We start from the raw sequence: 21,662 nt of genomic DNA on the forward strand, positions 1-21,662 counted from the left end.
GGAGAGTCCAGAACCAGGGATCACAGTCTGAGAATTCGGGGTAGACCATTTAGGACGGAGATGAGGAGATATTTCTTCACCCAAAGCGTGGTGAGCCTGTGGAATTCATTATCACAGGAAGTAGTTGATGCCAAAACATTGAATATATTCAAGAGGCGGCTGGATACAGCACTTGGGGCAAATGGGATCAAAGGTTATGGGGAGAAAGCAGGATTAGGCTATTGAGTTGGACGATCAGCCATGATCGTAATGAATGGCGGAGCAGGCTCGAAGGGCCAAATGGCCTCCTCCTGCTCCTATCTTCTGCTTCTGTCAACTGCAAATTTGGGAGATCTGTCCTAGAGCAACAAGCCCTGATTATTAATATGTACCAATGTGTCCTTTGACCCCACTCACCTGCAGAGAGGTCAGGGCGCTGCTGGAGATGATTATCAACAGCCAGAAGTCCATCTCGAAGAACTGTGCAATCCGATAGGCCATGAAACTGGGAAACAGCAACAGGAAAAGGCACATGGTGACGGCACGGAAATGCTTCCATAAGCTCCTGAGGTGGTGGAAAACACAACAAAAAGGTCAAATTCAAGTCAGAAATAGATGATTGGCCCCATTAAACTTCATTCATTTCATTGCCCATAATTGGGAATCGTGAACCAGTTTCTACATTGGGAAGTGCGATCAACTCCCACACTCTTCCAGGGGTGTGACTTCCCCCTCCCCCCAGGGGAGACTAGGGAGCACATCTCCACCCCCCCCCGCACTCCCCTGCAGCCAGGGTGTACGAGCCAAACATGTGATCGATACACAGCAACCCCTCATTAGCCCAACATGCCAGTCAACACAGGAGAGAATCAGGTTCAGTTGTGATGCCCCAGTGGTCAACCAGCTTCCCAATGAGCATTGGAGCTCAATGAAGAATAACAGGCACTTGAGAAGAGGTACAAGGAGATGGCTGGGATCCAAAACGCACTGAAGAATAAGGGGGGGGAGAAGGTTTTATTTAAGTTTATTTATTAATGTCGCAAGTAGGCTCACATTAACACTGCAATGAAGTTACTGTGAAAATCCCCCAGTCGCCACACTCCGGCGCCTGTTCAGGTACACTGGGGGAGAATTTAGCATGGCCAATGCACCTAATCAGCAAGTCTGCCAGACTGTGGGAGGAAACTGGAGCACCCGGAGGAAACCCACGCAGACACGGGGAGAATGTGGACAGTGACCCAAGCCGGGAATTGAACCGGGTCCCTGGCGCTGTGGAGCAGCAGTGCTAACCACTGTGCCACCGTGCTGCCCCGGTTGAGAAGAGGATGCTGGTGGGTCCTGATTCCAGAGTGACATCACGCAGGTTGCCACCCACACCCCCAATCTCACTCACCTGTTTCGGGAAGCTCCCAGTGCGAGGACAATGGGGTCAGTGATTTCCAGCATCGACTGCAGGATGGAGGCCAGGATGATGAAGAGGATGATGCTGAGCAGGAACGTCCGCTGCAGAGCATGCAGATCAATCAGGTCCGTCTGCAGGGCCAACAGCAGAAAGGTCACGCCTTCCGTCACACCTCTGATGCAAAGAATAGAATGACAGCGAGTCAGAAGCAGCATCACATGGAATTATTATTTAAATATATTAAAAGGAGATGTTGAAACTAAGCACAGCCCTCACTCATAGAATCCTAACAGTGTAGAGGGAGGCCATTCAACCCATCGAGTCTGCACCGACCACAATCCCACCCAGGCCCTATTCCCATAACCTCATGCATTTAGCCTAGCTCGCCCCTCTGACACTGAGGGGCAATTTAGCATGGCCAATCCTAACCCGCACATCTTCCAGACTGTGGGAGGAAACCAGAGCACCCGGAGGAAACCCACGCAGACACGGGGAGAATGTGCAAACTCCACACAGACAGTGACCCAAGCTGGGGACTGAACCCAGGTCCCTGGCACTGTGCGGCAGCAGTGCTAACTGCTGTGCCACCCCCTCCCATGTAACTTGCTTCACTGAGATAGGGTGATTAACTCAAAGGAGAAATAGTAGGAGGCCATTCGTCCCATCGAGCCTGCCCTGCCAGTCAATAAGATCATGGCTGACCCAATTTTTGTTTTAATTTATTTGTGGGGCATGGGCGTCGCTGGCTGGCCAGCATTTATTGCCCATCCCTAGTTGCCTGAGGGCAGTTGAGAGTCAACCACATTGCTGTGGCTTTGGAGTCACATGTAGGCCAGACCAGGTCAGGATGGCAGATTTCCTTCCCTAAAGGACATTAGTGAACCAGATGGGTTTTTCCGACAATCGGCAATGGTTTCATTGTCATCAGTAGATTCTTAATTCCAGATTTTTTGTAATGAATTCAAATTCCACCATCTGCCGTGGCGGGATTCGAACCAGGGTCCCCAGAACATTCGCTGAGTTTCTGGATTAATGGTCCAGCGATAATACCACACAGCCATCGCCTCCCCTATGCTGGCCTTAATGCCATTTTCTTGCCTCTTCCCCCTTCTCTGTCAACTCCCTTATCAACTAAAGATCTGTCGAACTCGGCCTTGAACATATTCAATGAACTTCCCCCGTTGCTGTCAGTGGAGGAGAATTCCAAAGGCTGACAGAAGAACATAGGACTTAGGAGCAAGAGTAGGCCATTCAGCCCCTCGAGCCTGCTCTGTCATTCAAAATGAAGGAACTTGCCCTCATCTGTCTACATGGGAGACTCAGTATCTTTAAACTATGCCCAATAGGTTTAGATTTCCCCATGAGAGGAACCATCCTCAAGGACAATTAGGGATGGGCAATTAATACTGATCTAGCTGGCAATGCCCACATCCCATAAAAATGAAAACAAAAAAATCCCTTTAGTATCCACCCTGTCAAGCCCCCTCAGAATCCTATATAATCGCTCTAAGATTGCCTCTCATTCTTCTAAACTCCAATTAATACAGGCCCAAACTGCTCAACCCTTCTTCGCAAGATAACGGACTTCCACCTCAATTCCCACCTGACTTCCTTCTGAGGTAGAGAATTCCAAAGATTCCCGAACCCTCTGAGTGGAGAAATGTCTCATCTCAGTCCGAAATGGCTGACCCCTTATTCTGAGACTATGCTACCCTTACCCTGTCTGGCACACACATGACACACATGACATGCCTGCCTTCATCAGATGGGGCATCGAGTATAAAAGATGGCAAACTATGTTACAGTTATATATATAAAACATTGGTGAGGCCACATTTGGAATACTGTGTCCAATTCTGGCCACCACACTACCAGAAGGACATGGAGGCTTTGGGGGGAGTGCAGAAAAGGTTTACCAGGATGTTGCCTGGTATGGAGGGTATTAGATATAAGGAGAGATTGAATAAACTGGGATTGTTCTCCCTGGAAAGATGGAGGCGGAGGGGCAACCTGATAGAAGTTTATAGAATTATGAGGGGCATAGATAAGGTGAACAGCTGGAAGCTTTTTCCCAGGGCAGAAATGACAATTACAGGGGGGCACAAGTTCAAGGTAAGGGGGGAAAGGTTCAGTGGAGATGTGCGGGAGAAGATTTTTTACACAGAGGGTGGTGGGGGCCTGGAATGCACTGCCAAGTGCGGTGGTTGAGGCCGACATGTTAGCAACATTTAAGATCTGGATAGACTCTGAACAGACGGGGAATAGAGGGATACAGGTGGTTGGTCTAGATAGGACAACGTGATCGGCGCAGGCTTGGAGGGCAGATGGGCCTGTTCCTGTGCTGTACTGTTCTTTGACTCCAGACTCTCAACAATGTGGTTAACTATTAACTGCCCTCTGAAATGGCCTGACAAGCCACTCACTTCAAAGGTAATTCAAGATGGGCAACAACTGCTGGCCCAGCCAGCGACGCCCACATGCCATGTAAGGAAAGAAAGAAAGATCTCTCTTGGTGATAGATCTTTCCTCCCATCTCCATTGCCCAACCCAGGCAAGTATCTTCCTGCTGAACTCACAACATGCAGTGCATATGACCTCCAGTTCCATCCATGTATCTGTTCACCTTCTCATTGCCACCCACAATCCTCCTACTGGGTTACAATCAGTGACACCCACCCTCACAACTCACTAGGGCAGTATGGTGGCACAGTGGTTAACACTGCTGCCTCACAACGCCAAGGTCCCAGGTTCAATTCTGGCCTCGGGTCACTGTCTGTGTGGAGTTTGCACATTCTCCCCGTATCTGCATGAGTTTCCTCCGGGTGCTCCAGTTTGGTCCCACACTCCAAAGATGTGGTTAGGTTGATTGGCCATGCTAAATTGACCCTAATGTCAGAAGAATTAACAGGGTAAATCTGTGGGGTTGCAGGAATAGGACCTGGGTGGGATTGTGGTTGGTTCAGACTCGATGGGCAGAATGGCCTCCCTCCATACTATCGGGATTCTATGACTATGTCTAACTTTGGATATTGTCACCACAGCTCATACAGCCGACTAACATTCATCCCTCAACCAGCATCACCTCAGAGCTCAGTCGTGGATATCAAGCCCCACGTGAACTCGGGCTGATGCTCCCAGTGGGGTTCTGAGGGAGTGCTGCATTGCCGCAAGCACTGTCTTTCAAGTTAGTCTTTAAATCAAGGCCTCATCTGCATCTCTCAGCAGGCGTGCAAGAGGCCACCATTTTGAAGAAGAGTAGGGCAGTTCTCGCGGGCGCCTCGTTCAATATTTATTGTCAACCAGAATCAGAAAATTATCTAGTCCTTATCAAGTTGGTTGTTGTGCAATCTCATTGTGTGAAAATCGGTTACCTAAATTATAACAGTATGAAATCTCACAACACCAGGTTAAAGTCTCACAGGTTTATTTGGAACCAACCCTGCCACGGCAACCTCTGCAAGACGTGCCAGATCATCGACACGGATGCCACCATCACACGTGAGAACACCACCCACTGGGTACACGGTACATACTCATGTGACTCGGCCAACGTTGCAGGAAAGGATGTCCCGAGGCATGGTACATCGGTGAGACTATGCAGACGACGGATGAACAGACACCACGCGACAATCACCAGATCTCTGATCTTCGGATAAGCGTTCTCCAAGGCGGCCTTCAAGACACACAACGCAGAATCGCTAAGCAGAAACTGATAGCCAAGTTCCGCACACATGAGGACGGCCTCAACCGGGATCATGCTTTCATGTCATACTACATGTAACCACCACCATTTGGTCTGGGTTTGCAAAATCCTAATAACTGTCCTGACTTGAGACAATTCACAGCTCCTTAACCTGTACTTAACCCTCTCTCCACTCACATTGTCTGCACCTGTAAAGACTTGATTACCTGTAAAGACTCGCATTCCAACCATTATCTTGCAATTGTGTCTTTGTCTATATATGCCGTGTTTGTGAAACCTACCTCTCCACCCACCTGAGGAAGGAGCAGCGCTCCGAAAGCTTGTGATTCCAAATAAACCTGTTGGACTTTAACCTGGTGTTGTGAGACTTCTTACTGTGCCCATCCCAGTCCAACGCCGGCATCTCCACATCATAAATCATGACAGTGACTATACTTCAAAACCTTTTGTTGTAAAATGCGTTGGGACCTCTGAGATGGTGAAAGGTGCCGCAGACGGGCAAGTTCTTTCCGTCGTAGATTGAGGAGTGTCCCAGACCATTGTACTCCCCTTACCTGTGCATGAGGTTTCCATTGACAAAGGCTGAATATCCCTGTAGGTAAAACTTGCACAGGGTGAGCATGCCCAGCGACAAGCGAGAGACTGCGAAAGTCAGGCCCACCAGCGAGTACGGAGTAATGCAGGACCCGGCCACACTGCAAGAGGTCAAAGGCAGGAGGTCAAAGGTGCATCAAACATCCAACAAGATCAATGCAGTTCTGCGCGATAGCCTGCACCTTCAAGTATGTTAAAGTGGAAAGAGCACAGGCGCACAAACCACAGGCGCACAAACCACAGGCGCACAAACCACAGGCGCACAAACCACAGGCGCACAAACCACAGGCGCACAAACCACAGGCGCACAAACCACAGGCGCACAAACCACAGGCGCACAAACCACAGGCGCACAAACCACAGGCGCACAAACCACAGGCGCACAAACCACAGGCGCACAAACCACAGGCGCACAAACCACAGGCGCACAAACCACAGGCGCACAAACCACAGGCGCACAAACCACAGGCGCACAAACCACAGGCGCACAAACCACAGGCGCACAAACCACAGGCGCACAAACCACAGGCGCACAAACCACAGGCGCACAAACCACAGGCGCACAAACCACAGGCGCACAAACCACAGGCGCACAAACCACAGGCGCACAAACCACAGGCGCACAAACCACAGGCGCACAAACCACAGGCGCACAAACCACAGGCGCACAAACCACAGGCGCACAAACCACAGGCGCACAAACCACAGGCGCACAAACCACAGGCGCACAAACCACAGGCGCACAAACCACAGGCGCACAAACCACAGGCGCACAAACCACAGGCGCACAAACCACAGGCGCACAAACCACAGGCGCACAAACCACAGGCGCACAAACCACAGGCGCACAAACCACAGGCGCACAAACCACAGGCGCACAAACCACAGGCGCACACTCACTCACTCTCAAGGTGAGAGGATAGTACATAAGGAGGCCACTCATCCCATCATGCCATTAGTCTCTTAGAAAGAGCTTACAATTAGTAGAGCCCCCCCCCCCCCCTCGCCCCAGCAACCCTATCATCTTGCAAATCTTCACTTCAAGTATAGAGCTGATTCCCTTCCCAAGGTTCCAGAGGCTACATTGCTCCGAATCAGTACCTGGCCTCAAACCCAACCCCACAACTGCCTGGTTTCAACCTTCCAAGGAGAGAGTGATCCACCCTCAACAAGTTGAGGATTGGCCATGGTCCCTGCTTGGCCAACCTCGATAGATGGGGCATTAGTGCCAGCCCCCAACATACCTATGGGAGAGAGCAAACTATACACCATGTCATAGAAGAGTGTTCAATCCACAGACTCAGCGGAGGCCTATCTGCACTCAACACAGCAGGACCAAAATAAACTGCTTGTCTTAGGGACTTTGCATTCGCCAAATAAATAAAAACCTAATCAGTCCATGTGGGTCTCGGGTGAGATGCCAAAAGGCAGTCTGGGTTGCCGCTGGTTGCTTATTCCTGGTGAATACAGAAACCGGGCCTCGCTATGTCGCTGCCTGCACTCGGTCAGATCACTGGTTCTCAGTGTGTGTGTGTAGAAGCACTCATTGCTCCAGGCACCACAACGTAGCCTGCACCCATCTAATTCCCATCAACCGCAAGGAGTCAGCTGTGGTTCAGTGGGCAACACCTGTGGGGTCAGAAGGGTTCAAACCCCATCTGAGCATAAAGCCCCAAGCTGTCACTCTGGTGCAGTACTGAGAGAGTGCTGCAGTGTCAGAGGTGCTGCTTTATTTAGATTGTTTGGCCACAGCAACTATTTTGAAGCAAAGTCTGGAAGTTCTCCACCGGTAACCTGATCACTATTTACCTCTCATCCAACGTGACTGTACAAAAAAAGTCAGTAATAAATTATTGCTTGGCAACACCAGAGTAGGTGGTAGAGTCGGGTACAATTACAACATTTATAGAAATCATAGAAACCCTACAGTGCAGAAAGAGGCCATTCGGCCCATCGAGTCTGCACCAACCACAATCCCACCCAGGTCCTATTCCCATAAACTCACATATTTACCCTGCTAATCCCCCTGATGCTAGGGTCAGTTTAGCATGACCAATCAACCTAACCCGCACATCTTTGGACTGTGGGAGGAAACCGGAGCACCCGGAGGAAACCCACGCAGACACGGGAAGAACGTGCAGACTCCACACAGATAGTCACCCGAGGCTGGAATCGAACCCGGGTCCCTGGCGCTGTGAGGCAGCAGTGCTAACCACTCTGCCACCAGACATTTGGACAGGTACATGGATAGGAAAGGTTTAGAGGGAGATGGGTCAAATGCAGGCAAATGGGACTCGTTCAGTTTAGGAAACTTGGTTGGCATGGACGAGTTAGGCCGAAGGGCCTGTTTCCCTGCTGTATATTTCTATGACTCTAACACCTCTACCAAGAGTCCAGCTGCCAACCAAAATCAATAGAAACAAAATTCCTTTCTCCTGGAATTGGAGAAACCCAAATTGTACATGAAAAACAAACAGGAACGTTGTCACATTTTAATTAAAGGTGGTCTGAGACTTTCTTTAACCGGAGACACAGCATCCCAACTGTACCTGGTGAGGAAAGCGAAGATCAGGCCCTCGTGGGAAGCCACTGGCTGGTTGCGAGAGCTCAGGTAGAAGTAGATTTCAGCAACAAACAGGACCAGCCAGAAGGTGGTGAAGAGCGCTGGCACGGCAAACTGGTTCCACAGCATCACCCCCAAGCCCAGGACGCCGTACAGCTCACTCTCCTGCACACAAACACACACACAAAGCAGACCCATCCATAAGGAGTCAACTACAACCATCGCACCCTCTATACAAGCTTAGCATTGCCTCACTAGTATTACAACAATCCGTTCAAAAACTATCACCTCTTCAGCGTCTTAACTTTGGAAAAGAGTTGGGGATGAGGGAATAAAGGAGGGCAAAATGGATAAAGAATTGCACTCAGCTACCATGTTGGGAGCCATGGGCGGCACAGTGGTTAGCACTGCTGCCCCACAGCGCCAGGGGCCCAGGTTCGATTCCCGGCTTGGGTCACTGTGTGTGTGGAGTTTGCACATTCTCCCCGTGTCTGCATGGGTTTTCTCCGGGTGCTCCGGTTTCGTCCCACAGTCCGTAAGATGCGCTGGTTAGGTGCAATGATCCGAACAGGCGATTTTCACAGTAACTTCATTGCAGTGTTAATGTAAGCCTACTTGTGGCATTAATAAAAAAAATTAAAAATACAAATAAATGATTCTTCAATCCCTGACTGGGAATTGAACCTGGGCTGTGGGTCAAATTCCAATCTCAGAACCAGCAGGGAGGTTTCCCTGCACTACACACCGTCTTCCAGTCTGAAAAGCTTCCATTAACCATCACTCTCTGTTTTCTACCATTCGGCCAATTTTGTTACCATGTTCCTTTCTTTCCCTTTTATTCTACAAACTGTAACTTTGCTCTCCGGTCTGGCGTGTGACACTGTATTAAATGCCTTTTGGAAATCCATGTGCACCATATCAGCAGCATTGCCCTCAGCAAACCTCCCTGACACTTCTTCAAAACAAATCTCCAGAGAATCAGTTGGAAAGGGTGGGCAGGATTTTCCACCCTGCCCCATTTCCGGTCCCGCTGCCACATCATCGGGTTTTCCCGCTGTTCGCACCCTGCACTGCAGGGGGGAACCTGCAGCGAGTGGTCGCAGTCGGCGGGACTGGAAGATCCAGCCGGCGGGACTGGAAGATCCAGCCGGCGGGAAAGGCCGGATAACTTCGACCGTGGCTTCCCCCCCCAAGCTGGATTTGCCGATGCTTCCTGGCATCAAACTCGAATGGCCCAGCGCTCGGGTTACGCCACCTCATTGTGCCACCTCATTGTGCCACCTAAAGGAAATCGTTCCTCCATCTACCCGTGAACTGATTTATTTAAGCGCCCCATGGTTTGGAGCAGTCCTACCTGCACGACCTCTCGGTAGGCAGATCTGACCAGGTTGTAAGGTACAAATATATTGCACAGCAGCAAGTAGAGCGCCCCGAGGCCGGTGAAGACCATGCTTAACTTGTTGAGGGCCAGAAGCATGGTGAGGGGGACCATGCAGAGCCTGGCCAGCAGGGGGAGCAGGTGGGCCGAGAACAACCAGAACGGTTTGGGCTTCATGAAGAAAGCACAGAGAGACGAGACCAGGAGCTGACCTGCAGGTACGCAAAACGTTGAGTTTAGTGCAAGGAGCGTCTTACAACCCCAACACCTCCAAAAGCTACTTCCTCACAACTCAGATTGGGGCGGCACGGTGGTGAGCACTGCTGCCTCACAGAATTCAGCACAGCCAATGCACCGAACCAGCATGTCTGAAGCTCAGTTGAAAGTTCTGTACAAAACTTTGGTGAGACCACAGCTGGTCTACAGTGTGCAGATCTAGTCACCTCACCGTAGGAAGGATGTGACTGCACTGGAGAGAGAAGGTGCAGAGGAGATTCACCAGGATACTGCCTGGGATGGAGCATTTGAGAATTGAGCTATGAAGAGTGGCTGGATAGGGTGAGCTGTTTTGTTTTCTTTACAGCAGAGAAGGCTGAGGGGGGACATGATTGAGGTGTATAAGATTTAAAGAGGTATGGACAGGGTGGATAAGAAGCAGCTGTTCCCCTTATTTGAAGGGTCAATAACGAGGGACATCATTTTAAGGTGATGAACAGGAGGTTTAGAGAAGCTCTGAGGAAAATGTTTTTCACCCAAAGGGTGATGGGAGCCGGGAACTCTGGGAGCATATTAGAGGCAAGAAACCTCACAACCTTCAAAAGGCAGGTGGATGAGCACAGATCCTTAAAGGTGGCAGCACAGGTGGAGAGGGTGGTGAAGAAGGCCTATGGCATGCTTGCCTTTATTGGACAGGGCATAGAATATAAAAGTTGGCATATGATGTTGCAGCTGTATAGAACGTTGCTTAGGCCACATTTGGAATACTGCGTCCAGTTCTGGTCGCCACACTACCAGAAGGACGTGGAGGCTTTGGAGAGAGTACAGAGAAGGTTTACCAGGATGTTACCTGGTATGGAGGGCCTTAGCTATGAGGAGAGATTGGGTAAACTAGGGTTGTTCTCCCTGGAAAGACGGAGGATGAGGGGCGACCTAATAGAGGTGTATAAAATTATGAAGGGCAAAGATAGGATGAACAGTGGGAAGCTTTTTCCCAGGTCGGAAGTGACGAACACAAGGGGTCACGGGTTCAAGGTGAGGGGGGCAAGGTTCAACACAGATGTCAGGGGGATGTATTTTACACAGAGGGTGGTGGGGGCCTGGAAAGCACTGCCAAGCAAGGTGATTGAGGCGGGCATGCTGGGATCGTTTAAGACTTATCCAGATAGCCACATGAACAGACTGGGAATAGAGGGATACAAAAGAATGGTCTAGTGGGCACATGAGCGGCGCAGGCTTGGAGGGCCGAAGGGCCTGTTCCTGTGCTGTATTGTTCTTTGTTCTTTGAAATGTCATAACATTCAAGGTTCAAGTGCTGGAAAGTGGGATTAGTGTAGATTTATCCGTGCAGACCCGTTGGGCCGAAGGGCCTCTTCTGGACGTTGTGACTCTGTGACGGTCAGAGGTCATGACTGGAAACCTGACTGTCACGCCCTACTGCATGGGGAGTGGGCCTAATTGGGAAGTTCTTGCAAAAGTCCAGTCCAGGCGCAATGGGCCAAATGGCCTCTTTCTATGCTGGACAATTGTGACCTTCGCAAAACAATAAATCCGATCTACCCAAGGGAGATAGCCCACCCCCCCCCTCCCCCACAACCACCACACCACCCCCCCTCCCCTTGTTTAAAGTTGATTCAATAACTCCTTCCCTACCTGTTAGTGCACTGAGAAAGCGCTGCATTGCCATAAGGTCCAGATACACAGTCCCATCATAACCAGATTCAAGCTCTCTGAGAACATAGCTCCTGTGAAGAGAAAACACCAGAGGATTAGTCGACTGTTTCATGTCTTATGGACTGAACCCATAAGACATCCACTTGCCTGAATGAATGTAGCTTCAAAAACATTCAGATAACTGACCACATTCAGAAATGACTTGGAGAAGTTAGGACTTTCTTCCTTGGAGAAAAGGCGGCTGAGAGGAGATTTGATAGAGGTCTTCAAAATCATAGAACAGAATTATAGAATCACTGCAGTGCAGAAGGAAGCCATTTGGCCCATCAAGCCTGCACCGACAACAGTCCCACCAAAGCCCTATCCCCGTAATCACAGGTATTTACCCTGCTAATCCCCCTGACACCATTGGGCAATTTCTCATGGCCAATCGACCTGACCCGCACATCTTTGGACTGTGGGAGGAAACTGGAGCACCCGGAGGAAATCTACGCAGACATGGGGAGAACGTGCAAACTCCACACAGACAGTGACCCAAGCCGGGAATTGAACCCAGGTCCCTGGCGCTGTGAGGCAGCAGTGCTAACCACTGTGCCACCGTGCCATGAGGGGTGCAGGCAGCGTAGAGAGGGAGAAACTGTTCCCACTCATGAAAGGATGGAGGACAAGAGGGCACAGATTTAATGTAATTAGGTTTAAAGCAAAGGCGAGTGTTTAGGGTTTAGATTGCGCTGCCCGAGAGTGTGGCGGAGGCAGGTTCAACCGAGGCATTCATAAGGGAACTAGGTTATTATCTGAAAAGGAAGAATGTGCCGGGTTAGGGGGAGGAGGAGGAAGAATGGCACGAAGGGAACTACCCATTCGGAGAGCTGCTGCAGGCACGAGAGGATCTAGAACCGGGGGTCACTATTTAAAAATGAAAGGTCTCTCCTTTAAGACGGAGCTGAGGAGAATTCTTTCTCTCTCAAAGAGGGTCGTGAGTCTCGGGAACTCGCTTCCTCAAAAGACTGAGGAAGCAGAATCGGAATATTTTTAAGGCAGAGCGAGATAGATTCTGGATTATCAAGGAGGTGAAAGGTTATCGGAGGTAAGCAGGAATGTGGGACTGAAGTTACAATCAGATCAGCCATGATCTTATTACTCCCCACTTGCCTGGATGGGTGCAACTCCAACAACACTCAAGAAGCTTGACACCATCCAGGGCAAAGCAGCCCCGCTTGATTGGCACCACATCTATAAACATTCAATCCCTCCACCACCGATGCTCAGTGGCAGCAGTGTGTACCATCTACAAGATGCGCTGCAGCACGGAAGCACAGGGCAGCACGGTAGCACAGTGGTTAGCACTGCTGCTTCACAGCTCCAGGGACCTGGGTTCGATTCCCAGCTTGGGTCACTGTCTGTGTGGAGTTTGCACATTCCCCCCTCGTGTCTGCGTGGGTTTCCTCCGGGTGCTCTGGTTTCCTCCCACAGTCCAAAGATGTGCGGGTTAGGTTGATTGGCCATGCTAAAATTGTCCCTTAGTGTCCTGAGATACGTAGGTTAGAGGGATTAGTGGGTAAATATGTAGGGATATGTGGGTAGGGCCTGGGTGGGATTGTGGTCGGTGCAGACTCGATGGGCCAAAATAGCCTCTTTCTGCACTGTAGGGTTTCTATGATTCTATGAGCAATTCACCAAAGATCCTTGGACAGCGCCTTCCAAACCCATGATCACTTCCATCTAGAAGGACAATGGCAGCAGATACATGGGAACACCACCCCCTGCAAGTTCCCCTCCAAGCCACTCACCATCCTGACTTGGAAATATATCGTCGTTCCTTCACAGTTGCTGGGTCAAAATCCTGGAATTCCCTCCCTAACAGCATTGTGGGTCAACCCACAGCATGTGGGCTGTAGCGATTCAAGAAGGCAGCTCACCACCACCTTCTCAAGGGCAACTAGGGATGGGCAATAAATGCTGCCCAGCCAGCGACGCCCATGTCCCATGAATGAATTTTTAAAAATGGTAGAGCAGGCTCAAGGGTCCGAGTGGCCTACTCCTGCTGCTAATTCATATGTTCAGGGGAGGTGGGACTAATGAAATATTCCTCTGGAGAGGTGACAGACAGGGTAGAGTAGACTTTCTCCCTCTAAGCTGTGACCAATCTTTGAATGTATGGAAAGAGTCCGTTGTGAAGCATAGACACTATCACAGGCCAGACTTTCTTCCTTCCTTTGTGGGATGTGCGCATCACTGGCTAGGCCAGCATTCACAAAGGACAAAGAACAATACAGCACAGGAACAGGCCCTTCGGCCCTCCAAGCCTGCGCCGCTCATGTGCCCAACGAGACCATTCTTTTGTATCCCTCTATTCCCAGTCTGTTCATGTGGCTATCTAGATAAGTCTTAAACGATCCCAGCGTGTCCGCCTCAATCACCTTGCTTGGCAGTGCATTCCAGGCCCCCACCACCCTCTGTGTAAAACGAGTCAGGATTTTGACTCAACGGCAAGTGAAGGGACGGGGATACAGTTCTCACTGAGGGCAGTGTGCGACAGCAGATGGTGGTGTTCCCAAGCTAGAAGATAGAGGTCGCAGTTTCTGGAGTGCATTTCGCAGATGGCACGCATTGGGGCAGCGCGGTGGCACAGTGGATAGCACTGCTGCCACACAGTGCCAGGCACCCGGGTTCGATTTCCAGCTTGGGTCACCGTCTGTGTGGAGTCTGCACATTCTCTCCGTGTCTGCGTGGGTTTCCTCCGGGTGCTCCGGTTTCCTCCCACAGTCCGAAAGACGTGCTGGTTAGGTGCATTGGTAATGTAAATTCTCCCTCAGTGTACCCGAACAGGTGCCGGAGTGTGACGACTAGGGGATTTTCACAGTAACTTCATTGCAGTGTTAATGTAAGCCTAGTTGTGACATTAATAAACTTTAAAAACTGTATGTCGGTGGCGGAGGGCATAAATGTTTAGGGTGAGGGATGGGGTGCTAATCAAGGTGGGCAAATTGGCTGTTTCCCTGCTGCAGATATTATGTAATTTTGACAGGGGAAGACATTATGTTGATGTTATCAGTCCCATTTTATTGAACTTTGCTTTGAGAAGCGAATCTGTGACAATAAACCTCAAAGTCCACCTTTCAACGCACTCAGAACCAACGGCAAAAATCATAGAATCACTACAGTGCAGGAGGCCATTCGGCCCTTTGAATCTGCACCAACCACAATCCTACCCCAGGCCCTACCCCCATAACCCCACACATTTACCCCCTCTAACCTACACATCCCGGGACACTAAGGGGCAATTCGGCATGGCCAATCAACCTGACCAGCACATCTTTCGGACTGTGGAAGGAAACTGGAGCACCCGGAGGAAACCCACGCAGACACGTGGAGAATGTGCAAACTTCACACAGACAGTGACCCAAGCCGGGAACCGAACCCAGGTCCCTGGCGCTGTGAGGCAGCAGTGCTAACCACTGTGCCACCGGTGTTGCCCGGTGGTGGTCACATTGTGCCGAAGCCAAGAGCTCACATGAATAAACTGCAACTGGGGTCCGAGTCTCAAGATGGTGATTCCATCTGTAAAACAACCAACCCCGCCCCGCACATCAGAAAGCCCTCCCACTGCTCCTCCCACTTGCTGAGATTAATCTGCAGGGACCCTGGGTTACTCCACTGAAACAAGGGGGTGGGGAACAGGAACGGCTGAACTACAAGGTCCTCTCGCTCGGCTGTTACCAAACCCGTCTGGCACTCACCTGCAGGTTTGATGGCCCATGTACAGCAAGGAGGCAGTGAGCAAATACAGGTACAACTTCACCAAATGCTGGAGAGGCAACAGCAGCACCAACACACTGACCAGATGACCTGCAGAGCAGAAGTGCGACATGCGTCAGCCCAAACGCTGGAGTTAAATTACTGTCTTACATTTTAAAAAAATTAATTCGGGTGTACACAACATCTCAGCTAACAGTTCAGTGGCTGGAGCCACTGCTCATTCTGACACAAGGTCTCTGCAGTTGCTAGAAATGTCAGCACGAGGAGGAGGCCGTTCGGGCCATTGCAGTTATGCCTGCTCTTTCAAGGGAGCAATCAAAAACTGCTCCATGCTCTCCCCATGGCCGCGTATCTCAAATAGTTACCCACTTTTCCCTCAAAAGGTGCAACGGTGCCTTTAAGGACACCCTGCAGCCAATCAGTCCTCGTTGCAATAAGAGAGATTGAACAGTTTAGGCCGATACTCTCTGGAATTTAGAAGAATGAGGGGAGATCAAATTGAGGTATACAAGATGATAAAAGGTCTGGATAAAGTAGACATGGAGTGGATGCTTCCTCTTGTGGAACATTCTAGGAGGAGAGGCCATAGTCTGAGGATAAGGGGCAGCAAATTTAAAACAGAGTTGAGGAGAAACTACTTCTCCCAAAGGGTCGTGAATCTGTGGAATTCACTACTCCAAAGTGCGGTAGATGCTGGGACAGTGAGTAAATTTGAGGAGTTAGACAGATTTTTAATTGGCAACAGGCTGAAGGGTTATGGGGAGAAGACAGGAAAATGGAGATGAGGAGCATATCAGCCATGATCGAATGGCGGAGAGGACTTGATGGGCCGAATGGTCTAATTCTGCTCCGATGTCTTATGAGCTATCCCCAGCCCTCACTCCTTTAGTGACCAGTTTGCAATGATGGCCCATCACCGCTGACTCCCCAGCCATACTTCACGTCCCAACCCTTTGGTTCCCCAGACTTTCACTCACCTCTTAAGGCAGAATTTTTAAAGTTCAAATCCTATTCCAGAAACCGAAGCACAAAATCTAGGGTGGCGCAGTACTGAGGGAGTGCTGCAGGGTGAGAAGTGCCGACTGAGACTTTGACCCCAGGGCCAGTCTGCCCTCCCAGGTGGGTGTAAATGATTCCAGTGTCGCTGTTTAGAAAGTGACCACCCCCACTCCATTGGGATCATGGTCAATATTTAGCCCTGAACAGTGCTGAAGCAGATTCTCAGGCCCTCCTCACATTGCTGTTTGAGAGAGCTTGCTGTGTGCAAATTGATTTCCGCATCTCCTGCAACAGTTGTCCAGCTCAAAGCGTGCGGGATTGACCATAAAGCAATTTGGGACATGCCGAGGCTGAGAAGGGCACTGTATAGAACAAAGAACAGTACAGCACAGGAACTGGCCATTCGGCCCACCAAGTCTGTGCCTTCACAGATGCCTCTCTAATCTATTATCTTACCTCTCCATGATCCATATCCCTCTATTCCCTGCCTATTCATCTGTCTATCCAGATGACTCTTGAACATTGTTATAGAATCTACTTCCACTGCCTTCTTCCAGCAGCGGGTTCCAAGCATTCACCACCCTGTGTGAAAACCTTGCCCCTTACATCTCTTTTAAAAACTCTCCCCCTCTCAACCTATGCCCCTGAGTAATTGATCCTTTGACCCTGACTATCCACTCTATCCAAGCCTGTCATAATCTTGGAAAACCTCTATCAGGTCCCCCCTCATCCTCCAACACTCCAATGAAAACAATCCAAGTTTGTTCAACCTTTCTTCATAGTCCATATCCTCCAAACCAGGCAACATCCTGGTAAATCTCTTCTGCACCTTTACCAATGCATCAGCATCCTTCCGGTAGTGTGGCGTCCAGAATTGTACACAATACTCCAAATGCAGCCTAACCAAAGTCATATACAGCTGTAACATGTTTTTCCAATTCCTATACTCAACACTCCGACTGGTGGAGGCCAGCATGGCATCTGCCTTCTTGACCACCTTGTCCACCTCAGTTGCCACCTTCAGGGAACTGTTGATCTGCACGCCTAAATCCCTCTGTATGCTGATATTTCTAAGGGCTCTGCCATTTACTGTATACTTTCCTTCTACAGTAGGTCTTCCAAATTGCATCACCTCACATTTGTCCGGGTTAAATTCCATCTGCCATCTTTCAACCCATTTTTTCTTCAAATCATTGATATATATTCACAAACAACAGAGGCCACAGCACTGATCCTTGTGGAACACCGCTTGTCACAGACATCCAGTTAGAAAAGTACCCTTCCACTGCTACTCTCTGCTTTCTATGCCCAATAAGAAGTTTAACAACACCAGGTTAAAGTCCAACAGGTTTATTTGGTAGCAAAAGCCACACAAGCTTTCGAGGCTCTAAGCCCCTTCTTCAGGTGAGTGGGAATTCTGTTCACAAACAGAACTTATAAAGACACAGACTCAATTTACATGAATAATGGTTGGAATGCGAATACTTACAACTAATCCAGTCTTTAAGAAACAAAACAATGGGAGTGGAGAGAGCATCAAGACAGGCTAAAAAGATGTGTATTGTCTCCAGACAAGACAGCCAGTGAAACTCTGCAGGTCCACGCAACTGTGGGAGTTACAAATAGTGTGACATGAACCCAATATCCCGGTTGAGGCCGTCCTTGTGTGTGCGGAACTTGGCTATCAGTTTCTGCTCAGCGACTCTGCGCTGTCGTGTGTCGCGAAGGCCGCCTTGGAGAACGCTTATCTATGCCCAAGCCAGTTTTACCAGCTCATCTCAGATCCCATATGACTTCACCCTTTGTATCAGCCTGCCATTACTTCTGTTAACTTGTCGAGGTCTTTGTGGTCAAGCACTCGCTGCTGTAGTTTGTAGAAAGCTGAGCTGGTGCAGCTGATCCAGTGTTGGATCCCCATCAATGGTGGATTTTTCGGAGCGGTGGCTGCCAAGGTACGGGAAACGCTCAACAAATTCTGGAATCACTCCTTCAACATATATCGGAGATGGAATATTTGAGTTTTGTTTCAGCAACATTCAAGGGCAGTCCAAGTTTCTTCTATGCAGAATTGCAGAGATTGAGAGTGTTTGCAAATCTGGTGCGGAGTGAACAACTCCGGGAATCATTGCAAACTTTAGACTTACAGGCCATTCAGCCCAGCTTGGTGCTGCTGCCCTACGTGAGCCTCATCTCACCCCATTAACCCTCCATTTCTTAGTCCCTCATGAACTATTCTCACTGCACTTGAACACAGAAAAAAGAAAAGTACAGCACAGGAACAGGCCCCTCGGCCCCCTAAGCCCAAGCCGATCATGATGCTCTAACTAAACTAAAAAAAACCTTCTGCCTTCAGTCCATATCCCTCTATTTCCTCCCTATTCATGTACCCATCCAGATGCCTCTTAAATGTTGCTAATGTGCCTGCTTCCACCACCTCCTCTGGCAGCGCGTTCCAGGCACCCAAAACTGTGTGTGAAAAACTTCCCCCGCACATCTCCCTTAAACTTTCCCCCTCTTATCTTGAACCTTTGCCCCTTGTAATTGACGCTTCCACCCTGGGAAAAAGCCTCTGACTATCCACCCTGTCCATGCCTCTCATAACTTTGTAGACCACTATCAGGTCTCCCCTCAGCCTCTGTCTTTCCAGGGAAAACAATCCTAGTTTATTCAACCTCTCCTCATAGTCAACACCCTCGAGACCAGACAACATCTGGTGAACGTTCTTTGCAATCTCTCCAAAGCTTCCATGTCCTTCTGGTAGTGCGGCGACCAGAACTGCACACAATACTCCAAATGCGGCCTAACCAAGGTTTTATATAGCTGCAACATGATTTGCCAACTCTTGTACTCAAAAATGTACATCTACTCATCTCACTATTGCATATAGTCACAAGTTCCACATTCTTACCATTCTCTGGGTGACGCTGTTCCTTCACAATTCCCATATTAGTAATTAATGACTATCTTATAGTTATGCCACCTCGTTCACTTCTATAGAAACCAGTGTCAGAATCTGAAGGATCCTATTATTTTAGCTTTTTCTTCCCAAGAGAAAAGAGCCCTTGTTCAGTCTCCCATTTCGGGTATCATTTTTGTACTTCTTCCATATTTTTATTCTATATAATTTCTGTAATATGGAGAGGGTACAGAAGAGGTTTTCCAGGATGTTGCCTGGTCTGGAGGGTTCTCACGTGAGAACACCGTCTACCAGGTACACGGTACATACTCTTGCAACTCGGCCAAAGTGTCTACCTGATACGCTGCAGGAAAGGATGTCCCGAGGTATGGTACATTGGGGAAACCATGCAGACGCTACGACAACGGATGAATGAACACCGCTCGACAATCACCAGGCAAGACTGTTCTCTTCCTGTGGGGGAGCACTTCAGCAGTCACGGGCATTCAGCCTCTGATCTTCGGGGATCAGGTAAGCGTTCTCCAAGGCAGCCTTCATGACACACGACAGCGCAGAGTCGCTGAGCAGAAACTGATAGCCAAGTTCCGCACACGAGGACGGCCTAAACCGGGATCTTGGATTTATGTCACACTATCAGTAACCCCCACAGCTTGCCTCCTGGACTTGCAGAATCTCACTGGCTGTTCTGTCTGGAGACAATACACATCTCTTTAAACTGTGCTTAATGCTCCCTCCACTCACATTGTCTGTATCTTTAAGACCTGGTTGGTTGTAGAGATTCGCATTCTAATCAGTATTCTGTTACTTGATTTTGTGCCTCTGTATGCCCTGTTTGAGAGCAGATATCCAATCCATCTGACAAAGGAGCAGCGCTCCGAAAGCTAATGGCATTTGCTACCAAATAAACTTGTTGGACTTTAACCTGGTGTTGTTAAAACTCTTACTGTGTTTACCCCAGTCCAACGCCGGCATCTCCCCATCTGGAGGGTATTAGCCATGGAGAGGTTGGAGAAACTCGGTTTGTTCTCACTGGAATGACGGAGGTTGAGGGGTGACCTGATAGAGGTTTACAAGATTATGAGGGGCATGGACAGAGTGGATAGTCAGATGCTCTTTCCTAGGGTAGAAAAGTCAAGTACTAGGGGACATAGGTTTAAGGTGTGTGGGGCAAAGTTTAGAGGAGACGTGCGAGGCAAGGTTTTTTTACACAAAGGGTGGTGAATGTTTGAAACCTGCTGCCGGGGGAGGTGGTGGGAGCAGGTACGATAGCGGCATTTAAGGGACATCTGGACGAATACATGAATGGGATGGGAATGGAAGGATATGGACTCTAAGTGCATACAGTTTTAGTTTAGGCAGCCATCGTGATCGGTGCAGGTTTGGAGGGCTGAAGGGCCTGTTCCTGTGCTGTACTTTTCTTTGTTCTTTGCTATCGAGACCAGAAGTATTTGGTTTTGTTCTTTCATGGGATGTGGGCATCGCTGGCAATGTTGCCCATCCCTAATTGCTCTTCAACCGAGTGGCAATTAAGAGTCCAACCACGTCGTTATGGGTCTGGAGTCACATGTGGGCCAGACCAGGTACAGATGGCAGATTTCCTTTCCGAAAGGACATTAGTGAACCAGATGGGTTTTTATGACAATCGACAATGGTTTCATGAACTTTTAATTCCAGATTTTTTTTTTATTGAATTCAAATTCGGACCCGGGTCACGGATCTGGATTACAAGTCCAGCGAACATATCACTACACCAATATGTGGTCTAACCAAGATACTTGGTAAGTTTAGCATTATCTTCTCTGACGAGAGACACTGGTGCTTTGTGATGGCAGGGGCGGACAGTCTGCTGTGAAGGAAAGACAACTTGTAAAGGAACAGGAGGAAGAAAGTGTCCCCTTGAGCCTCCTCCCCCATTCTATAAGATCACTGCCAAACCTCCAAAGCAGGCCGTTTCCATACACAATGGTTATCCCACCATTCGCGTGTGGCATCAATAACATCCCAAAGCAAATTATAGCCAACAAGGTCCCTTTTCAATCTGTAGCCTCTGTTACAATGTAGAAACACAGCAGCCAGGTTACGCACAGCAAGATCCCACAAAGAGCCATGAGGCAATAGCCAAATAATCTGGTTTGCAACAATGTTGCCGAAGGGATAAGACGTTGGCCAGGATACTGAGGAGAAACAGCCCCTGCTCTTCTTCCAAGTCGCTTGCAGGGCCAGCTGTGACCTCTCTCGAAAGGTCTCAGCTGAAAAACAGTACCTCTGACTGAGCAGCACACCCTCACTACTGCACTGGGAGTGTCAGCCGAGGTTCTGTCCTTAAATCTCTGGAGTGAGACTTGAGCCCACGAGTCAGTGACTCAAGGGGCAAGAAGATTAAGATTCATGGGATCCACGGTGACTTGGCCGCTTGGATTCAGAATTGGCTTGCCCATAGAAGTCAAGGTCGTGGTGGAAGGGTGTTTTTCTGGTTGG

The 21,662-nt window shown here is 49.4% G+C and overlaps 1 protein-coding gene across 2 annotated transcripts in view; it reads right to left on the reverse strand.

The window, feature by feature from the left end:
* The window catches only part of LOC144500872 (RING finger protein 145-like), a 39,038-nt gene that overhangs the window by 13,947 nt on the left and 3,429 nt on the right, over positions 1-21,662 (reverse strand). For both annotated transcript variants that reach the window (XM_078224349.1, XM_078224357.1), the window contains exons 2-8: positions 15,250-15,358; positions 11,489-11,580; positions 9,596-9,831; positions 8,228-8,406; positions 5,639-5,779; positions 1,373-1,555; positions 397-544 (exon numbers count right to left, since the gene is read on the reverse strand). In XM_078224349.1, coding sequence (XP_078080475.1) covers positions 397-544; positions 1,373-1,555; positions 5,639-5,779; positions 8,228-8,406; positions 9,596-9,831; positions 11,489-11,580; positions 15,250-15,358 — 1,088 coding nt within the window. The remainder of the gene's footprint in view (positions 1-396; positions 545-1,372; positions 1,556-5,638; positions 5,780-8,227; positions 8,407-9,595; positions 9,832-11,488; positions 11,581-15,249; positions 15,359-21,662) is intronic.

The sequence above is a fragment of the Mustelus asterias genome, chromosome 1 (genome assembly GCF_964213995.1).
Source record: "Mustelus asterias chromosome 1, sMusAst1.hap1.1, whole genome shotgun sequence".
NCBI classification, from domain to species: Eukaryota; Metazoa; Chordata; class Chondrichthyes; order Carcharhiniformes; family Triakidae; genus Mustelus; species Mustelus asterias.